This window comes from Cricetulus griseus, chromosome 3, assembly GCF_003668045.3.
Source record: "Cricetulus griseus strain 17A/GY chromosome 3, alternate assembly CriGri-PICRH-1.0, whole genome shotgun sequence".
NCBI lineage: Eukaryota > Metazoa > Chordata > Mammalia > Rodentia > Cricetidae > Cricetulus > Cricetulus griseus.
In genome coordinates, this window is record NC_048596.1 from 171741493 (window position 1) to 171765924 (window position 24432).

At 44.4% G+C, this 24432-nt stretch overlaps 1 protein-coding gene across 2 annotated transcripts; it reads right to left on the reverse strand.

The window, feature by feature from the left end:
• Positions 1–109: 109 nt before the first annotated feature.
• Prss54 (serine protease 54) lies at positions 110–21062 on the reverse strand. Of its 2 annotated transcripts, none has more exons than XM_027405709.2 (5): positions 21002–21062; positions 16827–16998; positions 7809–8067; positions 6937–7068; positions 110–640 (listed from the first exon to the last, which is right to left on the reverse strand). In XM_027405709.2, exons 1-5 carry the CDS (start codon positions 21060–21062, stop codon positions 110–112), a joined length of 1155 nt encoding a protein of 384 aa, XP_027261510.2. The 2 variants fall into 2 exon arrangements, with proteins under 2 accessions (XP_027261510.2, XP_035297310.1); XM_035441419.1 differs by having other exon boundaries at positions 7809–8063; positions 16823–16998.
• Between the last annotated feature and the right edge of the window lie 3370 nt (positions 21063–24432).

The following is a 24432-nucleotide window of genomic DNA, read 5'->3' on the forward strand; positions in this document are numbered from 1 at the left end:
CCGTGGCCGCCCAGGTGGCACCTTTCAAGAGCAGACACCAGAACAGTACGGTAGATGCCTAGCACCTTGCACTCTGAACTTCTTGTCTGTGGGGTAGGTTAGCTGCTAGCTAGACACCACTGCCCAAGAAAACAAGCACGAGGGACATCAAGATTATTTCTTGGGGCCAATGCAGCCTGTTCTGGCCAGCCATAGCCCCATCTTCCCCCGCCTCCCCACCGTAGTAGTCGTAGTACATAGGTTGAACAGCCACCTTCGAAGGCCAGCCTGCTTCCTGAAGACCATTTACCCTGAAGTTCTTCCCATCATCTGTTGACATGTCATACAGAGAGGACATTTTTGATCCTTGGGAGTAGGATCGGGGCCATTCAGCATGGCTATGTACAGAATACACGCTCTTTGTCAGGGCAATATTTGATTCGTCAAATTGGAACTCAGGGACCAACTTCTCCCAGGGGTTGAGCGCAGACAGGAAAGGGCCAGCCCTCCTCGTCTTGGCTATGATCCAGTCACTGTAGTCTTCCACATTGGCATACAGTAACAGGCCGGGGCACAAGTCACCTCCATGGGTCAGAATTCCTCTGAGGACCCAGAGATCCAGCTTCTTCACTTGGCACATCAAAGGGCTTCCTGGTTCCCCCTGCAATAAAGGAGAGCAGATCTTGGGTTTGAGAAAACCTTCCTTTTCAATACATTCTTGTGCCATTCAATACATATGGTTGCTGGGAATTGAACTCAGAACCTCTGGAAGAGCAGACAGTGCTCTTAACCTCTGAGCCATCTCTCCAGCCCACATTCTTGTGCCAGTGTCTGTTTTAGAAGGTTTTACGTTGATTCTCTCTGGAAATGGGCAAATTACAGGTTATCATTTCAAATCTAGACAGCCACCACCAACTACAACATGGTAGCACCTCTCTCTCCTCTCTTCCTCTCTGTCTCTCACTGAAAGGTTCAGGCATAATGCTGGCCTGCCTCTGTTACCTAGTGGAACAGGCAGTACCCTGGTCAGCCCAGGGTTCCATGGGAACTAAGTCTGCATACAGGTGCAGAGGACCCCTTTAAAAGACAGATCCCTGCCCATTTACACTCTCTCTACACTCGCTCTCTACACTTCTCTCTCTACACTCTCTACTCTTCTCTGTCTGCTTCTGCTTCTCTCTCTCTCTCTCTCTCTCTCTCTCTCTCTCTCTCTCTCTCTCTCTCTGGCAACCGGCCATGGCGGTCAGCCATTTACCCTGTTTCTCTTCTCTCTTAGTCTCCCTACTCTGCCTGGCCTATAACAAACTGGTTAACATGTCTCATCTTGCACCCCTTCCTCTTCTTTATTTTTAATTTAAACAAAAGAATAACATTGGTGCCCAACTCGGTTTAAGCTCTCTCCATAAGCTCTCTCGTAGCTTGCTGGTGGAATAGGCTTTCTCTGCAACCTCTCCTGCCAGGGGCACAGGAAATTTCAGGGATCATAAAATCTGAACTCATAACCCACTTCCATTCCGGTTTTCCCCGACACTTCCTCCTGCCTGCAGCGGCCTGAGATGCCGGAACTCTTTACACTTCAACTTGCCGCTTTTCCAACTAACCATCTTTGGAACCCACTCATTTGCCTGTTCGCTACAATCTGGTAAGATATCCCTTGAATTTCTGGAGGGTTAGGCTTGGGATCCTGCTCCAGGAGTGGTGCTTTTTTGCTTTTTCAGTTTGGACTGCTGGGTCCTTTTCTGTTTCGGGACAGCTGTGTCCCCTTAGGGGCCAGCCCCCTGGCAACTCCCATGGGCCGATGGGCATCCAGAGAGGAGCTTTTTGCCAGTTTTTCCATTTGTCTCACCCATGGGAAATGCATAGAGGAACTTTTCTGGTTGTAGCCAACAGGAGGGTAAACAGACAAAAAAAGCAGCTTATGGTCGCCACCATCTTGGCCATGTGGTCTAACCTGGAGGCTGCCATCTTGGCCATGTGGGCTAACCTGGGGACCGCCATCTTGGCCATGTGACCTACCTGTAGGCACGCCCACTCCAGTGGCCTGTGCCAGCAAACCTGGCTGCCAGATCTTTTTGCTTTTTATTTATTTATTTTTTGTCTGTGATTTCTTCTTTCACTGGCTCTGTTGCTCATGGCTTGTTTACAGAATACTGTGTCTTTCCAGGGCCCTCTGTTTAAATCTACTCTGTCCCTTTAAATCTCCTGTCTGTTTGCTACCATGTAAGGGATCAGAGATTGCATTCTGGTTCCTCCTTTTACTGTTATCCAGTCCTGCTTGTCTCTGTACCTGTAATTTAACTTCATACCTATCTAACTATATACAACTTATATTAAACTGTGCTAAGTCTCATATTTATAAATTGCTATGTATCTTTAAATGATGGTGAACATTTAAAGTCATAAAGGTCTAATTTAACTATATTTAAAATATAAGTTAAGTCTATACAACTTAAATTTAACTCATGTATCTTTAAATGATGAAAGTTTAAAATCACAAAGGTCTATTTCAAATTAACAAAATATTTATACCACTCAGTCCATCCTGTAAGCCATTTACAAAGGTACAGCTTTTTTTATTACCAAAAGGGATTTTTCTCTAACTAAAGGCAGATTTTTAACTGCTGAGATACTAAACAGACAGTCCTCAAGTGCTCAGAGATCTAGAGAACATGGCATTTAAAATGTTTTGTTAAAAAGTTTTTCATAACAGAGCGACAGGCCAGCTGCTGGCCCCACCCCATTTCCTCCAAGAAGACTGATGGGCACTAAAGAAACTTCATCTCGAGTCAGTGACAACGCTAGTCACTGAGCAACCCTGCTCTTCACCTCAACTGCTACAAAGTACTCCAGACCTTGCACAAGAGGACAGTGGAATCGACTTTCCCCGGGTTGCTTGGGCCAATGGTAGGGAGCCTTCCTGTAGTCTGTAATCCACAGGTCACATGCTATCAGCAGGAAGGCAGGTGTCCTGCAGCCCGCTACTATGGATGGAGGACCTTGGGAGTAGCTGTCCATATAGCCTTCTGGCAAGTCTCTGTCATTCTTTAGTCATTAATTCAGGTAAAATCTTATCCTTCTCAAGAACTCTGATTCTTTTGACGACTGGTAGTCTTGCCAGCTTAAAGCAAAACAGATTTCAGGAACAGGTATTTTAGGGTTTATCTATGTGAAGATAGTAAAGTGTAAGGTGTATGAAGGTCTGGGAATGTAGTTATGAAGTTCTGAGGATGGAAAGGTCTAACACGGTGGATAAATGCAAGTTATGAAGGTCTGAGAATTGAAGGCATAAAGGTCTTTGGAAGGTCTAAGATGGTAATATAAGATGTATGAATTAAAGTTATGAAGGTCTGAGGATAAAAAGGCTTAAGTGATGATAAAGTGAGTTGAGACATTAAAAAGAATGAAATATGTTCCTGATTTCTCTATTTCTCATGCTACTGTTCATAGTAAAGTTCTACAATACCATGAGGTATTGTACAATACCTCATAACTACGAGGTCAAGATTAAGATGCTTTTTATTGTCTTAAAAAATATGTCAATTTTAAACTGTTAATGCTTTCAGCCAAATTGCTTCTAATTTGCTTCTAATTGCTTCTAACAAAATATGCTGCTAATATGTCTAATACTTATGTTTCCACAAACTCTAAGGATTCTTGTAAGTTCCAGGGAGCTGAATTGGATCTAAACAAACAGGTCAGATTCACTCCAAATAAATATTATTCAGTCTTTTCCTGGTCCCTGGACTCCCTTCCCTCATGTTGGGACTCCTTGGGGAACTCATCTTATAATCTCCCTCATCTTATAATCATCCCCTCAAGTGACAGAACCTAAGGAAAATTTTTTTTCTAAACTTAACCTTGTCCTCTGCTCTGCCAACATCTTGCCAGCCTGGACTGTGATGAAACAACCAGCTAGCCCAGGACTTGGCAGCACCCCAACCTTCTCAGGTCCCCCAAAGATGGTCAATGCCCCCCATGTCATCAGGAAGCAGTCTTGAGAATTCAATGCCCTTATTCCTTATTCTGCCATGTCCAACACCCCACCATTTAAAAATAATAAGTAAAGGTGGGATTGAAAGGTTCAGGCATTATGCTGGCCTGCCCCTGTTGCCTGGTGGAACAGGTAGTACCCTGGTCAGCCCTGGGTTCCATGGGAACTAAGTCTGCACACAGGTGCAGAGGACCCCTTTAAAAGAGGATCCCTGCCCATTTATGCTCTCTCTACACTTCTCTCTCTCTCTACTCTACTCTCTACACTTCTCTCTCTACACTCTCTACTCTTCTCTTCTTCTCTGTCTGCTTCTGCTTCTCTTCTCTCTCTCTCTCTCTCTCTATGGCGACCGGCCATGGCGGTCAGCCATTTACCCTGTTTCTCTTCTCTCTTAGTCTCCCTACTCTGCCTGGCCTATAATAAACTGGTTAACATGTCTCATCTTGCGCCCCTTCCTCTTCTTTATTTTTAATTTGAACAAAAGAATAACACTCACTCTCCCTTTTTCTTGCTTGTTGGTTTTAGTCGGGATTTCACATAACCTGCTCACTATGCTGCTACAGATGACCTTGAACTCTGAGCCCCATGACTCCACCTCCTCATGCTGGGAGTACAGGCTAGCACAGCTGGTTTACAATGCAGAGCTGGGGATCAAATCCCTGAAGCCAGGCCTGTATTTAAGGCAAGCACCTGCCCGTTAAGCTACTTCCTCATCCCAGTTATTCTTTGTATTATGCAAGTTATTTGTGGCCTTGGCTCCCAGATTGCTTGTAGCTTCCTGGCTCATTTTCCTGTCTTGGCTTTTGCTGGTACTCTGAATCTTTCCTCTAGTTTGGCTGCTCATTCCTCAAATATCAGTTTTGCAGGCTCAGAATCATCAAACCTCTGAAGCCTCCTCTTTTTCCTTCTTCCCAAGGAAGAGCTGTGTGGAGGGGAAGGAAGGTCAGCATTTCCCCAGGAACTCAGACTGTCCTGATTCACAGCTTCCTAACCCATGCTCCAGCTGCTAGTTAGTTACTCCTTCTGCTCACCAACCCTGCCATGTGGTAGCCTCCCCCTTTCCTGAATTAGTAGTCCAGTGGGGCTCAGGTGTTCTGCCACACACACCTTAACTCCTGCAAGGCGAGAGGACAGAGGCTTAGCATACTGAGCTGGATTTGTGACTGGGGCAGGTGGCCTGGTTCTAATGCAATGTGGAGATTCACTAGTGCGTGACACTTGCAGCACTGGTGCTGGGCATGCAGTATGCACTCAGGCAAGTATTAGCTATGGTCATCATGGGGGCTGCTAAAGGCTGTAAGTTTTCTGTATGAAGATGAGGGAAATGGGACAGTCTCAAGATAACTACTAGGTTTCATTTATCACACCCCGGGTCCCCCTTCTGCAAGTGCCAAACCTCCACTCTCATATCATGGTCCATCTGGGTCCGAGATAGGGGAAGGACTATTTACCCTCCTTGACTGTATGGCCCCCTTGACTGGAAAAGCCAGGCAAGCTGCCAATGATATGTTGCTCTTGCTGTTTGAACTGAGCGAGCAGTGAGCAGGGTGGCAACTGATAACAGCAAACAGTTTTAACAAACTCAAGGATGAGAAGCGGAGAAGCAAAGGTTGACCTTATCAGTCCCTTCTCATCTGCAGTCTGGGTAATGGCCTGGGTCCCCTCCCAATATACTTGCCCTTGCTTAGGAAGTGTGGCCAGAGCAGAGGTGAGGGTGAATGGTAGAAGAAGGAGTGACTGAAAGCAGGGCAGAGCTGAGGCACATACATTCTGCAAAGACACTGTCATGCCTGGCTAGCCTTCAAGAAGGCCAAAGCCAGTTCATGGGCAGCATGTTCTGTACAATATTCTGGGTTGCTCACTCCAGGGAAGGGGCAGCATAGCATCCTTGTGATGTATTTCCTTTTCTTTCCATAGTCTGCTGCGTTACCCCACTCCACCAATTGGCAGAGGATTGAAATGTTATTCAGAGTTTGGGCTGGTCACTTGGGATTGCTGAATGACCATTGTCCATAACACACTAAGTCTGCTTGGGGCATGGAGCTCCCTGCTGAAGAATGGTGTGGTCTCCCTCCTTTCACTGGTCCCATCCCCAAGTGGATCATAATTGTGCTTGAGAAGAAAATGGATGGGATATAGGACACACAGCTTGATGGCTCTGACACAGTAGTGGGTACAGATGACCCTGGCTATCCATATGGTTTTGTTGCTAACTCCAGGCACAGAATTAGCTAGGGTTTTTCTTTTGATTTTCCTCTTCTTTCCACCTAGTGGAGCCATGATTTCTGGTCTCTGATGTATAGGGAACAGAGGACACTGGCCCAGGGCCCTTGAGACAGGTCTGTCTAACCTGGGGTCAGAGGCAGCTACCACACAGGGGCCGCTTTCACTGAGTGGTCCTTCCTCCTGATATCCCCCAAAGTGTTATAAAAACTCTAAAAGTTAAGGGGAAAGGTAAAGAGCAGCTCTGCTAGGCCCGTAGGGGCCCATTAGTCAGATTCTGAAGCTGGAAGTTCCTTCTATGTCTGAGAAGTATAGTGTTCAGGAACCAGACACCAGGTCCCATTTCCAAGAGAGGAAAACATTCCAAATACCAAAGTCACCAATAGATGTTTCATGAGCAGAATTCAGTTCAAAAGCTAAAGGCTAGTGGCTCAGGATGGCTCAGTGGATAAAGTACATACTGAACAAGAATGAGGGCGAGAACTTGGGTACTGAGAGTGAGAGTCCATGTGGGCTGGGGGGGGACGGGGGGGGGGGGGCACACAGGGGCGTGGCTAGCCAGACTGGCTGTATTAAATGATCATCCTGTAGGTTTCTGTCAAGTGTTAGTCCTACCAGAGACATGAATCCCAAGGCACTGCCCCTGCCTTCTTTCCCTGTTCAGTAAGGAGGAGCTCCAAGGACCCCTTGGTGCAGCCAATGATTACTTTCAAGATTTGGTTTCTACTGTATCAAGTTCTTACCAGGCAAGCATTGTTGGATTCCATATTTGTGCTACTGGCACATTCTGTTTTCCGTTCTTTAGGTACAGGACACAGGTCAAGGTCTTTCACAGAGATTCTCCTCAGGATACTCATTGTCATGTGATTTCCTGTCTGGACCATGCAACAGAGAGCCCAAGAATTACTAACAAGAAGGCAGTCCTGGTCAAACCGACAGCAACTCACATTCCAAACAGGAATAAACAGAAGATGTTCCTACACAACCCTTTTACCCACAGAAATCAGAACTGGTGTCTGAGTTTTTACTGAAAACTATCTTTGCTTTGAATTTAAAGCTGTAACTTTGTGGCGGTGGTGGCTCACACTTTTGATCTCAGCACTCAGGAGGCAGAGGCAGGCAGATAGACCTCTGTGAATTTGAGGGCAGCCTGGTCTACAGAGTGAGTTTCAAGACAGTCAAGGCTACACAGAGAAACACTGTGTCAAAACAAAACAAAAATCTGTAAACAGGCAGAGAGCAAGTCACCCTTCCTTCATACTTAAAGAGTATGCATTTTCTTGTTTCATTCTTATCCAAGAATGATGGAAATGGGTGGCTTAGGTAAGAGGACACCCAGCCCTTGTCCCCTTACTCCTCCCAGCACTTGGTGAGGCAGTCTGTGGACTCTACACTTTTTGGGTATAGTGCTAAAAAGTGGGTATAGTGCTAAAAAGAAAAAAAGACCTGTGGAATATAGCACAAGGAAAGCCCAGAAAGGTAAACCCTTGGAATCAACTCTAAAACCTCAAGCATCCTGAATGATTAAGACAGACAGGCCCTAGGGAAGTTCCTCTGAGTCACCCCCCACCACCAGCACACACACAGCCTCCTCTAGGAGAAGGAATGCATTAACTGCAGACGTGGGATTCCATCCTGCCACCCAGCAGTTCTTCAAGGCTGGTGATATAGGTAGCTTTCTGTCCAGGAAGCAGATGGCCTGGACCATGTTGTCGAAATGTATGGCAGATTCTGTCCTCACGAGGGCTATATTGTTGCTCATGGATTTGTTATTGAAGTTTTCATGGAGGATGATGGTATTGACTGGGTACTCTGTGTGATCAATCTTTCTGGGATCCATGTTTGCTATACCGACAACAGCAATGACCTTCTTCCTAGAAAGAAAGACAACAAGAGGATTTTGAGAAGTCAAGGCTAGGAAGCCTTACACTTTCCTCATTTCTCATTTTTTTATGGTTTTATTTTCAATATGGCATGCTCATCCAACCCAACCCCCCGGGTATTTTATCTTCATTTTATGTGAGTGTGTGTGTGTGTGTGTGTGTGTGTGTGTGCATGCCACATGTACCCGCCAAGGGCAGAACATATTGGATTCCTTGGAGTTGGAGTTAATAATGGTTGTGAGCTACTTGATATTGGTGCTGGGAACTAAACTTAGGGTCTCTGGAAAAGCAAAAGGGCTCTAACTGCTGAGTCATCTTTCCAGCCCCTACCCCCCACTTCGTTAGTTTTTATTCATACCTTTGAACTCAGTCTCCAGGGATCTCCTGAATTTCTAGGTTTGTTCTCTCCCTTGGGAGCCCAAGGTCACCTAGGGGATTCTTCTGTCCTGATACTATTTATCCTACCATGCAAAGATCATCTGTTCACATGTTATTGGGTAACTTCTATATGACTATTTTTAATGTAGAAAAAAATACAAAATATGTAATCATGACTCTCATTCATCATCTCAGCACTTAACATCTTGTTTTGTTTTTTGTTTTTCAAGACAGGGTTGCTCTGTGTAACAGTTCTGGCTGTCCTGAAACTCACTTTGTAAACCTGGTTGGTCTCAAACTCACAAAGATCCACCTGCCTCTGCTTCCAGAGTGCTGGGATTAAAGGTGGGAAACACTGCTGCTTGGCCCTTTAATATCTTAATGCAGCATCTGCCTCACTTACTCTGTGAGTGCACTTAGGGAGGATATGGCTTACCAGTGGTGGGGTTAAGCTGGGTATTCTCTACTTCTCCCCTTGGGACTCACCCAAGAAACTATAAGAATGTAAAGCAAACACATACACCATGAAACCATAAAGAGGACTCAACACTCAACATCTGAACAAGGGCTGGCAAAACCCTTGTTTTGTGACACCTGCTGCCACTGAGCTCTTGAGCAGCTGGGTGAGAAGTTTCTCAGCAAACAAGATAGATAAGAAATAAAGCAAGTCAAGGGCTGGAGAGATGGCTCAGTAGTTAAGAGCACTGACTGCTCTTCCAGAGGACCCAGGTTTGATTCCCAGCACCCACAGCTAACAACTGTCTGTAACCCCAAGATCTAATACTCTCATACAGACATACATGCAGGCAAAACACCAATGCACATAAAATAAGAATAAATTATTTTTTTTTAAAAAAAAGAAGCCAGGTGGTGGTGGTGGTGCATGCCTTTAATCCCAGCACTGGGAAGGCAAAAGAAGGCAAATCTCTGTGAGTTTGAGGCTAGCCTGGCCTACAGAGCAAGTTCCAGGACACGCATCAAAGCTACAGAGAAACCATCCCTCTTGAAAAATAAAAAAAAAAAAAGAAAGAAAGAAAAGAAAGAAAGTCATCTTCTAGCACTGAGGTGAATGTCAAGTTAGAAGCAGCATGAGGAGAATGAAAACGATGAAAGACTTAGAAAGCAGGCCAAAAACAGTGACCAACAAGACAGAAATCAGCCAAGTTTATCTTCCTTCCTTCCTTCCTCCCTTCCTTCTTTCCTTTCTTTCGATTTATTTATTATGTATACAGTGTTCTACCTGCATGTTTGTCTGCACACCAGAAGAGGGCACCAAATCTCATTATAGATGGTTGTGAGTCACCATGTGGTTGCTGGGAATTGAACTCAGGACCTCTGGAGGAGCAGCCATCTTTCCAGTCCCAGCCAAGAAGAATAAAGACTTACTATCTTACTATCCCCTCCAGTCTGTTGTCAGTGCTTGCATTGATGAAACCCAACTGCAGCTAGGATGCACGGGGAAAAGGCATCACCCACACCGGAGGGGAGAGAGCAGAGTGGATCATGAGTGACAGGGGAGGATCTGGCATAACTGGATGTCCAGTCCAATGAAGATGAAATCATTCTATTTGAGCAAACACTTTATTGTCTAACCCATGAAACTCATGGAAGTGAAATGAGAGTCATGGCAGGAGCTGGGATGGAAGGGCTAAGCCAGGCATCTCCTGGGAAGATAAGTATTTGTAGCCATCCTGAATCACCTCAGACTTCTACACAGACACAAGCCAGGGGCATAGCGATGCCTAGAAAGTCCTCCCTGGAGAAGAAGTGTGAGCCATAAATAGGACATGAGAGGGTTTTCTACAACAAGATGTTATAGAACGAATCATGATCCCCCCAAATGGGACCATATTTGGTAGCAAAGCCTTTATTTTACATCTGGAGATAGAGGTACCTAAGGTCTAATCTAATAGAACCAGAGTCCCCTGCCCCTTTTTTCTTTTCATGTATATATGTGGTATGTCTGTGTGTGTGTGTGTTTGTGTGTGTCTGTGTGACTGAGGTTGATGTCAGGAATCTTCCAGTCTGTCTTCTGTCTTATTCTTACACAGAGGGAAATAGCCATGTAAAGACACACCTAGAAGACTTCTGCCTGTAAGTCCAGAAAGAAACAAACCTGCTGACATTCTAACCTTGGACTTTCTGGGCTAAACCACCCAGTTTACGATATTTTGTTATGGAAATCTAAGCTGACTAGGGGAGAGAGAATTTTGTGTTAATAGACATAAGAATAAATATAGAAAAATATAGATATCCATGAACATATTAGGTGTTTAAAAAAAATCCATCCACTACAGTCCTCTGCTCTGCCAACTGAGCTATTGAAGGGGCTGTCCACTCTCTCCATACCTCTTCAATATTGTCCTTGAAGTTCTAGATAGAGCAATAAGACAACAAAAGGAGATCGAGGGGATACAAATTGGAAAGGAAAAAGTAAAACTTTCACTATTTGCAGATGATATGATAGTCTACGTAAGTGGCCCAAAAAACTCTACCAGGGAACTCCTACAGTTGATAAACACCTTCAGCAAAGTGGCAGGATACAAGATTAACTCAAAAAAATCAGTAGCCCTACTATATACAGACGATAAACGTGCTGAGAAAGAAATCAGAAAAACATCACCCTTTACAATTGCCACAAACAATATAAAATACCTTGGGGGTAATGCTAACCAAGAAAGTGAAAGACCTGTATCGTAAGAATTTTGAGTCTTTAAAGAAAGAAATGAAAGAAGATACCAGAAAATGGAAGGATCTCCCATGCTCTTGGATAGGTAGGATCAACATAGTAAAAATGACAATCTTGCCAAAAGCAATCTACAGGTTCAATGCAATCCCCATCAAAATCCCAGCATAATACTTCACAGACCTTGAAAGAAAAATTCTCAACTTTATATGACAAAACAAAAGACTCAGGATAGTCAAAACAAGCATGTATAATAAAAGAACTTCCGGAGGCATCACCATCCCTGACTTCAAGCTCTATTATAGAGCTATAGTCCTGAAAACAGCTTGGTATTGGCACAAAAATAGGTAGGTAGACCAATGGAATTGAATTGAAAACCCTAATATTAACCCACAAACCTATGAACACCTGATTTTTGTCAAAGAAGCTAAAATTTTACAATGGAAAAAAGAAAGCATCTTCAACAAATGGTGCTGGTATAACTGGATGCTGGTGTGTAGAAGACTACAGATAGATCCATATCTATCATCATGCACAAAACTTAAGTCCAAATGGATCAAAGACCTCAACATAAATCCTGCCACACTGAACCTCTTTGAAGAGAAGGTAGGTGTTACCCTGGAACAAATTGGTACAGGAGACCACTTCCTGAACATAACACCAGTAGAACAAACACTGAGATTGACAATTAACAAATGGGACCTTCTAAAACTGAGAAGCTTCTGTAACACAAAAGACACAGTAAGACAAAACGGCAGCCCACAGACTGGGAAAAGATATTCACCAACCCCTAACATCTTACATCTGTCAAAATGGCTAAAATCAAAAACAACAATGACAGTTTATGCTGGAGAGGATGTGGAGAAAGGGGAACACTCCTCCACTGCTGGTGGGAGTGCCAATTCGTACAGCCACTTTGGAAATCAGTATGGCAGTTCCTCAGAAAAATGGGAATGAGTCTACCACAAGATCCAGCAATTCCATTCTTAGGCATATACCCAAAAGATGCACATTCATACAAGGACTTCTGCTCATCCGTGTTCATAGCAGCATTATCTGTAATAGCCAGAAACTGGAAACAACCTAGATGCCCCTCAATTGAGGAATGGATGGAGAAAATGTGGTGTATTTACACAATGGAGTACTTCTCAGCAGGGAAAAAAAAAAAATTCGCAGGCAAATGGATGGAAACCATCCTGAGTGAGGTAACCCAGTCACAAAAAGACAAAAATAGTATGTATTCACTCATATATGGATTTTAGACATAGATTAAAGGATTACCAGCCTACAATCCACACTGCCAGAGAAGCTAGGAAAGGAGGAGGACCCTAAGAGAGACACACATGGTCCCAGGAGAAGGGGAAAGGGACAAGATCTCCTAAGCTAATGGGGATCATGGGGAGAGGGAGTTAAAAGAAAGGGAAGGGGAGAAGGAGAGGGGAGAAGAGGACAGGAGGGAGCAGAAAGATCTAGTCAGGGGAGGAATGGAGGAGAGCAAGAAAATAGATGCCATCATAGAGAGAGCCATTATAGGTTTAAAGATAATTCTGGCACTAGGGAAATGTCCAGGGATCTACAAGGTCGACCCCAACTAACAATCTCAGTAATAGTCTAGAGGCTACATTAAATGCCCTTCTCTGATAATGATATTGATGACTACCTTATATGCCATGCTAGTGCCTTCATCCAGTAGCTGATGGAAGCAGACACAGCTTAACAATGAGCTGAATTTTAGAATCCAGTTGTAGAGAGGAAGGAGTGATGAGCAAAGGGGTCAAGACCAGGCTGGAGAAACCCACAAAAACAGCTGACCTGAACAAGGGGTTGTTCATTGACCCCAGACTGATAGCTGGGAAACCAGCAGAGGACTGTTCCAGACCCCCTGAAGGAGGAAGTCAGTTTGGAAGTCTGGACAATCTATGGGGCCACTGGTAGTGGATCAGTATTTACTCCTAGTACACAAATGAACTTTAGGAGCCCTCTCCACATAGAGGGATACTCTCTCAGCCTACACACACTGGGGAGGGTCTAGGCCCTGCTCCAAATGATATGAAAGACTTTGAAGATTTCCATGGAAGGCCTCACCCTCCCTGAGGAGCAGAAAGGGGTTGGGATAGGAGGTCGGTGGGGGGATAGGGGAGGAAGGGAGGGAGAGGGAACTGAGATTGACATGTAAAAGAAGCTTGTTTCTAATTTTAATAAAAACAAAAAACATCCAAGAAAGTGATGACAGGACATGGCACAAGGGAAAGAAACTAGTGACCAAGGGAGTGAGTTCACTGCATATCTTTGCTTCTTTGTGGATATTCAACTATATACATGGATTTCCACTTAAAAATATAAATTCTGGCTCTTCTGGAGACAGTGCTGAGACACACTCGGAATGACCCATGTTTGACACACCATTGTAGGTTTTCCTACAATACAGTCTCATAAAACTAGGCTGTCTTGAACCCCTAGCCATAGGGTTGTTTACTTTTATATTAAGAAGGTTGGGGAAGCACCAAAATCTGCATGTGGCATGTGCCAAGTCAGACTTTGGGGGGTTGTGTTGTGAGAGCTGAAGTCCCTATGAAATTATCTAAGACAGAGAAGCAGGGCCTACGGTGGTTCCATGTGTACTGAGTGTGTCGTGGAAGATCAGGCATGCTCCCTTATTGAGCAGCAGAACATTGTTGTGAAAGTGTTGAAGGCATAAGCACAGAGTCAGAAAGTGAAATAAGTATGGAATGTTTTTAAATAATAAAAGTCAAGGCTCTGTATTACACACACACACACACACACACACACACACACACACACACACACACACCAGTGTGAGGATCAAGGGTGGACCATGAACAACAGAGGGTAATGAGAGCAGATTAGGCAAAATACAATGACACATATATGTTTGAAAACACCATCACAAAGTAGACATCTATGGTACCAAGTAAACCTCCAGCATCAGGAATGGATTACATCTTATTGAGTCGCTGGCCAAAGGTGTCCCATGGAATGCCCCTGACATCACAGACTATTGCCAAGGCTGTTGGTTACTCTCCACAACTTGAGGGTAAGACCCTGTTGCTGAAGACATCAGTTATGCCATTAAACACAGAGAAGTTGATCTGGTGCCTAATAGAAGCTTCACTCCTACTTACTTGTGTTCATGGTACTGGAAGGTCTCTGCACACTACCAAAGGAAAAGGGTAGCTATCAATATCATCTGGCTATAAAGCCTGACCTATAGCAGCAACCTGCCTGCAAAATATACTGGTGCAATAGTGGCACAAATATTATGGGAGTAACCAACAACTTTGGGGAGCTGGATTTAAGGCCCACTCCATGAGATAGAAGTCATACCTGATACAAAGTCATCAAGAACCTGAGACTAGATAGGTCATGGGCATAGAGAGAAACCTAATATGATTGTTCTGCTAAAGGAACACAGCAATAAAATGACTCCTGCTGACATACTCACAGATCAGTGCCTTGATCAACACACATCAGAGCTTTTTTTGCAGTACGTGGAAATTAAGACAGAAACCCACAACTGGACAATGTACAAAGAATAAGAGACTTAGGAATACTCAGTCCTAAATGTGACATATTCATTAAACCTCTCCTCACAAGGCTCAGGGATCTATGAAGAAGAGGAGGCAGAAAGATTTTTAAGAGCCAGAGGTAATGGATGACTCCACTATTGTATCTTCCAGATACAACAGGACTGAAGTTCATATGAAGTCACAGAGACTGTGCCAGTAAAACACAAGACTTTCACAGGTTCCAACCTATGGGATCCCAGCACTGAGAGGAGGAAGTGTACACACAAAGTCCAAGGTTAGAATGTCAGCAAGCTTATTTCCTTCTGGACTTACAGGTAGCAGCCCTAACCAAGAAACTATTTGTAATTGATTCCTGCCAGCAAAGGGAAAAATCAGTATATCAACCACATTCCAGGGAAGGCCCCATGCCCAGGAGTAGCTGGCCAACACAAAACCAACTCAGTGATATTTTTGTGGACTTTTGGTTTCATTTTGTTTTGTTTGGCATCTTTTTATCTTATTGATCTTTTGCTTGTTTGTTTTGAGTTTTGTTTTTGAAAGAGAGAAAGAACAAAGTTGAGTAGATAGAGAGGTGGAGAGGATTTTGAGGAGGGGAGAAACATTGTTAAAATATATTATGAAAAATAATTTTAATAATAAAATAAATAAAAAGAAAATGCCATATGAAGCCTATTATTTTCTATGCATACCAAAAGAACAATAAATTTAAAAACACATAAATGAAGTATTAAAATTCAGCAGTCATAGAATATTCGATTTCATGTTTACATTATAATTTCTTTGGCTAATTAAATTGATTATTCTTTCAGGCATGGGAGATGGCTCAGTGGATAAAGCACTCACTATGCAGGCATGAAGACCAGAGTTTGGATCCCTACCACTCACATGAAAGCTAAGTGGCCTGCCTGTAATTCTAGCACTCAGAAGGCAGAGATAGCCAGCTCTGGGCAAAACCCAGGCAAAATCCAGGCAAATCAGTGAGAGACCCTGCTTCAGTAAAGTGGAAAGCAATGAGGAAGATACCCGATCTCTCTCTCTCTCTCTCTCTCTCTCTCTCTCTCTCTCTCTCTCTCTCTCTCTCTCACACACACACACACACACACACACACACACACACACGTGTGCATTACACATGCACATGCAAAACCATCACAGGCTTTATCTTTCATATCTACCATAGTAGAAATTAATCAAGAAAAGGTTAAAGCACAAGAACATACAAACTCACACATACATTTAGCCATCAGAGTGATGACATCACAAAGCTGATACACTCTATTCTTTCTCCCTCCAGCTACGTAATGCAGTTATATTCTCTAACATACAGTGTGCACAAGACATTGTATTATAATTTGCTTATCTGTGATAACTGGATGTTCGCTGTTACTTGATTGTTGGGTTTGTTTGTTTTGTTTGCTGGCTTCAGACTCAGCATATAACTAAGAATGAAGAAACTTGAACTCTTGCTCCTTCTGCCTCCACCCTCCAAGTGTTGGGATCACAGGTCTATGCAGCAATCCCCTTTGGAAGTTTACTTTCTTTCTGGAATTTTCTGTGCAATTAGCCATTCAGTGAGCAACTTTGTGCAGGAAATATTTTTTCCCCAGAGGTTGAGATTATCTCCTTGCTGCTGATTCTCAAAAGTTAAAGTCATTGGACTACAAGTGTTCCACAGTTTATGAAAATATTTTAGAATGTTTTCCAAATATTTTCTTTAAGCATATTTATAATTTTTCTTATTTGTGAGAATTTGGGTTTATGGTATATAATCTGGGGAACAGAAACAAGCACAGTTGGACGATAGAAGTCTGTGTTCTGATCACCCAGAGAAAAGCATTCTGGAAGCATGCTGATCTCCTTCGGTTTTTCTTTGTGCCCTTCTGTCTGTGGCAATGACATTTGTGAGGCCCAAGGTGTCCTGCAGACTTTCTTAACTTATCCCGGAAGGACACCTGGTGGATAGAATTAAATAATCCGCATCTCGTTTTTCACTGGTGCCATCAATGTAAAGTCCCATGAGCCAGTGGTGACCTCAGGATCTTGGCTCAGGCGAGTACACCTGGCGTCTACCCTCTGGCCCCACCAGTCCCGGTTCCTACAGAGCACCCTGCCCAGCCATCTACCCGGGGAGCACTAGCCTGTGCTGGAGAGCGGAAGCAGTGCTGAGGATCCAGAACTCGCTGAGGATGCAGCCGAATGCCAGGTGGGTGTACTCTGGGTCCTGTAGGGACACCACCCAGGGGAACTCGTTGCTGCCCACGAGGTTCTCCTTGGAGTCGTCCACGATGATGGCTTTCTGGGAGCCGCAAACTGCAGAGGGAGCATAGGCCTCACTGTGTGGTAAGAAGCTGGCCCCCTGTGGGCGCTGCCATTTCCCAAGCCCTTGGGACTCCTGTTCTGCAGGCTCTGTTTTGCTTGGGGCTCTACCACCCTGCTGCTTTGTTCGTCCCAGGAGATCTTCCACATAAAAGATGCTTGCTAGCATCTCTGAACCCTTTAAAGGTCTTACTGGACCCTACTACTGGCACTCTTCTGTGGGGCCACTTCCTAGGCCTTGTCTGGCAATTTTTCTTACAAAAGCAGGTGACAACCGGACCTGTAAGCATCTTGTCTAGACCCTTTCTTCGGGGAAAAGCTGTTGCTTGCTTTCCCAACTCTCCTCTCACAAGGTGTGGTGCAGTTTTACAGCTTTGTGATGTCATTCTTATGGCTAAATGTATGCGTGAATTTGTGTGTTCTTGTGCTTTAACCTTTTCTGGTTTATTTTCTACTATGGTAGATGCAAAAGATAAAGCCTGTGATGGTTAGCTTTAATTATAAACTTGATGTACCCTAAAATCACTTGGGAAGAGAGTTTTGGGTTTTTTAAAATAATTTGTTTTTACTTTATGTGCATTGGTGTTTTCCCTGCATGCATGTCTGTGTTAGGGTGTTGGATTCCCTTGGAACTGGAGTTACAGATAACTGTGAGCTGCCATGTGGGTGCTGGGAATTGAACACCAGTTCTTTAGAAGAGAAGCCAGTGATCTTAGCCACTGAGTCAGTCATCTCTCCAACCTTGGGAAAAGAGTCTTAATGAGGAATTATCTAGTTAAGGTTGGACTGACAGCATGTCTGTTGAGGACTGCCTTAATTGCTAATTGATAGAAGAAGGACCAGCCCCCTTTGGACAGTACCTGTGTACTGTCTACAGTACACAGTAACTGTGTAAGAGTGAAGAAGTCTCAGGGGTGATGGCCTACACCTTTAATTCCAGCACTCAGGAGGCAGAGGCAGGGGGAATCTCTGTGAGTTTGGGGCCAGCCTGGTCTACACAGAAGAGTTCAGTGCCACATAGTGAGACCCTGTCCAAAACAACAAGAAAACAACAAAAGCAAAGAAAGTTAGCTGAGCGAACAAGCAGGCAGCACATGAGCATTCATTTCTCGCTGCTCTCGACGATGGGTGTGATGTAACAGCCGCTTGAGCTCCTCATGCGTGGTGTTTAGTTTAGCCACAGCAGCAGAATTTATACTAGGACAAGAACTTAAGAAAGTGAAAGAGTCTTGAGCATAGCCAACATTCACTACTTGGGACAAGTCTCCCTTGACCCTGGAGGTAGACACTGCTAAAGTGGATGGGGGACTCCAGCTCTAGGGCAGGTAGCACCTGTCTCCATCCCACAGGTGGAAACATATGGAGCCAATGCCAAGGAGTCCAAACTCCACCACTAAACTTCTCGTCTGAGTTCCAGACATACCCTCAGCCTCGGATTCCTGCTTGCCTTTCCCTGCATCCCCTGCAAGTACTGATATGCATGGCTCCTCCCACCAGGTCTGTTTTGCTTGTCACTGTGTCCCTAGGAGCTAGCATGGTGCCTAGTATCTAGTTGGTGTTTAGTAAGTTGATGTGTGAGTAAAATGACTCCGTCCGTTGTCTATTCCCTGACCTCCTGTCAGAGGAGATAAAATCCCTGACATGTGGAGGTTCCCCTTCCCAATCCTGCTCATCCTCTGCCTTCCAGACTGTCCAACTGTGCATTCTCCTGGGAAACCTGGATTTTGTTTCCAGGGAGAGTACAATGTTGTTTAAATGCCATGCCTCTTCTTCCAGCCTAAGGTTGGATGGGTCTGTATTGTTCTTAAAGTTCTATATTCATACAAGCATAGAGACTATTAGAACAGGAAAAGATCATGGAGGCTAGAGAAGGAAAGAAAAGGTAAGGACAGGAACTGACTTCCTTACAGTGCTGGGTAGGGTCAGCTAAGCCCCAACTTTCCAGGGATCATTCATAAGAAGATGGCAACTCCAAGAACTATGTTGCTCCCCCAAACTGCTGACTCCTTCCCTTGGCCCTTGGCCTCCCTCAGCGGTTGGCACACCTTGTTCTGTTGAGTTCCAGTGCCCACAGGACTCTTTCTCAGCTCCCTGTGGAGCCAGGGTGTAGATATTCTCCACCCCAAGAGCATCTGGCATCTATGAAAAATCTCTGGACACTGCATTTGCAAAAAAGTTTCCCAGAGTAGACCCTGACATGAATTTGGGAAGAGTCTAGAAGCAGACTTCAAAGTCAAGTTAGTCTCTTAGTATGCTGTGAGTTCTTGGGCAAGACACTACTCTCTCTGGTGCTGTTTCCTCTTTTGAAGGGTATAGTCATGGGCCTATGTACCACTTGGGATTGTTGCAAGATCATAGGGGAGACTATGGGAAAATGCAAACTCTATCTCTCTAAATGATAGCGTTGAACCTTGGAGCAAAATTGGCAATACCGTTTCCCAAACTGCAAACAATCTCCCTGCTTGCTCTCACATCCCAAACTGCAAATACCCAATGCTTGCTTCTGTGTTGGAGGCCTTGGGTCTCCATGCCATGTAACAGGTACCCATAGCAGATCCTGTGCCTTGGGCTCCCAGTGAATGCCGTTTCAGCCATTCAGCCACTTACACAGAGCCCTCCCAGGCACTGGTTTGGGAACTAAGCTTGTAGGAATGGACTTTGGGAGTCGGTGGAAGTGACACTTGAAGGACTGATGGCTACAGGAAGACCCAAAGGATGAGTATTTAGAAGTAAATAGAAGGGCTTCTTCTGGTGGTGACCTAGGTTGTTGGCAGCAAAGACATTTCCAAAACATACAGTACATTGTTATCTATAATGTTGTCAAGAACTCAGAGAGGGTTAGGTATTTCCACATGCCTTTAATCCCAGCACTCAGGAGGCAGAGACAGGTAAATCAAGGCCAGCCTGGTCTACTTACTGAGCACTACGGCTAGCCAACGCTATATAGTGAGACTTTGTCTCAAAAAACAAAACAAAACAAATAACAACAAAAAAGAACTCAGAGGACCTCTTCATTATGGGTTATCCTGGGACCAAATTTCCATCCATAGATAGTCTCTTACACAGGCTTTGCTGGGACAACACTAAGGATACTTCAGAAATACCAACAATGACATTCCTTATCTGTGCCCTGAGTTTTCTCTGGAGACATTGATGATCTATAAAACAGGGATTAGCCAATCCTTCCCATTTAACACAGGGATTAGCCAATCCTTCCCAAACCAAGAACCTCCATGTATGTGATGGCATTCCTTTTTCCAAAACACTATTTGGGGAAGCAGCTCAGTGGCAGAATACTTGTGCAGTCACTGCCTTGTGCCTGATTCCATCTCTAATGCCATGATGAGAAAACAAACCAAGTGTTTGCTTTGGGTCTCAGCTATGGCTTAATGGGAAAGATACCATGTCTGTTTCTGATGGTCTCTTTGTCTCCTTGGCAGGGAAAAGGAGGAGGAGGAGGTGTGGGGTCTGTGCATTTGTGTGTGTGTGTGTGTGTGTGTGTGTGTTTGATCACCTATCTAACCAATGGCAGCAAAGGGGGATAGAGCCCTCTTAACTTATCTGTCCCCTCTTCACCTACCTTTTCCTAAACTTGGTTTGCTAGTCCTGAGCAGTCTACAGGTCAAGGAGGAGGCGAGCATAGAAGTCACTTCTGCTGCCCAAGAGACCTCTGCTGCTGTGGGACTCACATCAAGTCTGTGTGGGAAGCAGTTCTCACACTGACCCCTACGCCCCATAGGCCATTTTGTGCCCTAGAGCTGATTTTCATAACTGTCTCCAAGCCTTAGATTTAGTCCCACACCCATGCTCTGATACTGCATTGCCTAGTTCACCACTCACACTTGCTGCCCAGGACAAAGTTCTGGGGATTGGCTTCCTTACCAAGTGAGTTCCTCTCTAGGCATTAGGGGCCTCTGGGTTTTCCTGAATGGCCCTCCACCCCACCCCAGCCCAGGCTCCCCCTGAAACTGAACACCTTGGGAAGGGATGCACTCACTGGCAGATGATGAGTGAGACATGTACAGCAGGACCAGCAGCACCGCTTGAATCTCTGCCATCCCCGGAGAGAAACGCAGCGAGCACCATGGGCAGCTGGGAAGACAGAAGAGACAAGACTCCATCATCTTCCCACACCGCAAGGGGTGATTCCTATTGTAGAAGCCCATTTCTTTTTACCACCAAAGGTTCCCGGGTGAGCAAACTGACCTGTCACATCCCCAGCTCTGGGTTCTGTACAGACATAGGCGGGAAGCGGCTGTCTGGCTCCGATGCTCAGCTAGCAGTTTGAGAGCTGGCCCAAGGAGAGAGGGTAGTCTGCTTTTTCCAGTTTTCTTCTCAGGGTAGCCTGGGGCTCTGGGTGTGCTAGAGAGTTGGTTCTCTAATAAGGGTTGGTTTTTGATTTGTGGAATTCAACCCTTGCTTTAACTGTATAGCCATAAAACACTGCTGAAGAAAAAAAAAAAAAGACAGGGTTTTGGTGGGAGCTCCCCCAGGGATTAGTGTCTTACTGCGATCTCACCCTCCTATTAAAACTCACATCAAGTCTTGCTGGGATGTCTTCACTAGCAACAGTCTCAGCATTTAGCTCAGTCCATTCATATAGCCACCCTCGACATAGGCACTCTCGTAATCCCTATTTTACAGACTCAGAACTGACACTCGGACTTTGAGTAACAGGCCCAAGGTCACTCAGCAACTAAGCAGTAAATCTGGAATGTGAGCTCAAAACTATATGAACCCTTAGGCCCACGGGGCTTCACCTCACATCCCGGCCTTAAACTGTGCACCATGACCTAAGGAAAATGTGCGCACAGTTCTAAGTCACCATGTTCCCCTCATGACATGAGATGTTTCCTTTGTCCTCAGGATGGTGTGACAAGTTCTTCTGTGAACTGTTCCCACTAAAGGAGAAATGAACTCACTGTGGCCTTATGCAGCAGAGCTCTACAGGGGAGTTTCTCTCTACGCCTTGGGAAGAATGTTCCATTATGGCATCATGGTTACCACGGCATCTCTCAGCAAACATTTGGATTTAAGAGAAACAGGATGAAATGTGTGTTATTAGCTGGCCTTGATGAGGTTATTCTGGAAGATGCCTTCTGGGTATGGCTAAGAAGACTCCTCCTTTGCGAGATGACAAGGTCCTTGGTTGTAGCTACAGGCTGCCTCCTGCTCAGCACCTGCCCTCACTTATACAAGTTGCCTGACAGAGTGAGCATGTCTCCAGTCCCTCACACTGCCAGGATGGCCTCTGGGAGATGGAGCTCAGTTTTCTTCCCCCATGCTCTCACCTTGTGGGTACAAGCTAAAGTCCTGGGCAGGTTCTAGGAAATAATGTGGCCAGGTGAGATCTGCTCTTCAGCTGCTAAGAGCAGGCCTTAGTTTCATACATCTGCTAGGACTGGATGAGTGTTGACAACGTCATGGTAAGATATAACTCCGTAGAAACACAAAAGGCTAGTGGGCTGCTGGCATGGGCTCTCAGAAGAGATTCACTTGGTGGATAATAGTGACCAAAGAGAGGAAGTCTGAGGAAATGGAACATGGGTCCTAAGAAAGTGGTGGCTGTCTCCGGCTGACCCCTGATGTCCTCTGGGGAACGGGTTTGGGCAGTGAAAGCCATCTGTTCATTGTTTGATGTTGGAAGTCCCCGTGACCTTTCTTGTGCATTTTCTCATTCCCAACCTATAGCCTCCTTGGAAGAACAAAGGAAGCCTTTCCCAGATAAGGACACAATGGCCCAGATTGGTCACTTCCCTACAGTTACCCACCTGGGGATTGGCAGGGGAAGGGCGAACCCAGATGCTTCCAGCCCGGAGGTGGCGAGCCATCTCCTTGAGTTTCTCTGCCAGGCCATTACTGTTTTTATCAGGGGCAGGAGCAGAGATCAGAACTGGGACAAAGCTATAGCTGCTCTCTAGAGGGCAGGGACTGTTAAGTGACCTTTTCTTGAGGAGTCTGTTTCTATTCACCCCAGATAGAGAACATAGGTACAGAGAGAAGAAATGATTTCTAGCCTGGTGAGTTTACTGAAGTTACTCAAAGATGTATAGGTGAGGGGTTACTTGTAAAACCATGAACTTTTATCAAAAACATACCTTTTAGAAAAGTCCAATGCTTTTGAAGGAAATCTCATTGGTTCCTCTTTGATTATGTTTATTAAGCCAAGAGGTCACTTATCATCACCAAAGATGAAGTGTTTGGGAAATGGTATCTGATATTTCCTTCACTCTCCAGGATAACTGATAAAGGAAAATAATAACTGACTGGCCTTGCAAACAATTAGCTCTCCAGTGCCATGCTCATAGCACACATCACTAATCAAACACTGCACCCTTCCTCTGAGTCTGAACTTCTTAGAATACTTCTCAGAGTAGGCAGTCATTACCAATCAATCAGTCATTTCACAAGAAAAACACCATTTCATTCACCAGAACAAAACAAAAGAACTTTCACCTTCAAAGAAAAGACAGGTTTATTCAAGAGCCTCCAGCAGTTAAAACAAGAATATACAGCATACTAGTTCAACTAACTCAAAATATCAATTTCCATACTAAGCATTGTAAATGATTTGCAAAAAATGAAAAAATTATGGTTATGATGAATGGCTTAATTAAAGTAGATAATATACTGATACTTGAACAAATAGCAAGTACGTAGTAGATTGTTGGTTTGACTTTAGAATCAAGAGTTTGGAATATTTTGCAGAAATATTTCAAGATTTTTCAGGCTGTTTATAATCCCATTTCCCCTGTTTCTCTGGCCTGGCAACCTGCAGTCTACCCTGCATCTCTGTGCATTTCCCTATGTTGAACATATATCTAAGCTGGATCGTGTACTTGGTGGTCTTCTGCATCTGATTTCTTTTATGTGGCACGATGATTTCAAGGCTATCCATGTTACTGTGTTTATCAGTGCTTCATTCTTTTATGAGACTAACTAATAGTACATATATGTCCATATGCTGGACATACATATAATATAACTACCATCCATTCTCCTCTTATGAGAGGGCTGTTTCTATGTTGGGATACAGTGAATAATGCAACTATTCATATTTATCTGACTTAAGTTTGTTGGGCCTCTTGCCTATATTGAATCACATTTTCATCATATCTGGGGCTTTTCTGGCCATTGTTACCGTGACTATTTCTGCCGCTTTATCTCTTTCTTTGCATTACACATACGTTGGTGCACTTTTGGTGTCCGGGTTCATCTGTCTTTGTTTCTCAGGCCTAATGATCTTGATTGATTTAAGTTGGCCAATTGTTTCCCTCTCTGTTCTAGTCTGATACTGAAATGCTCTGTGGAATTGGGGAGAGATGGTTATTATGATTTTCAGCTCCAAAATTCCTATTTGGGTCCCTTTTTAAAAATGTTTTAGCTCTTTAGCTATTTATTAATTTTATCTATCTGTTCATTCACTGT

Coding starts and splice junctions, on each gene's coding strand:
- Prss54 (XM_027405709.2), bottom strand. CDS start 21,062: ATGGCAGAGATTCAAGCGGTGCTGCTGGTCCTGCTGTACATGTCTCAC. Junction 8,068..16,826: donor GCTTCCGCTCTCCAGCACAG/GCTAGTGCTCCC, acceptor CTTTCTTTCTAG/GAAGAAGGTCATTGCTGTTG. Junction 641..6,936: donor AATCCAACAATGCTTGCCTG/GTAAGAACTTGA, acceptor CCTTTATTGCAG/GGGGAACCAGGAAGCCCTTT.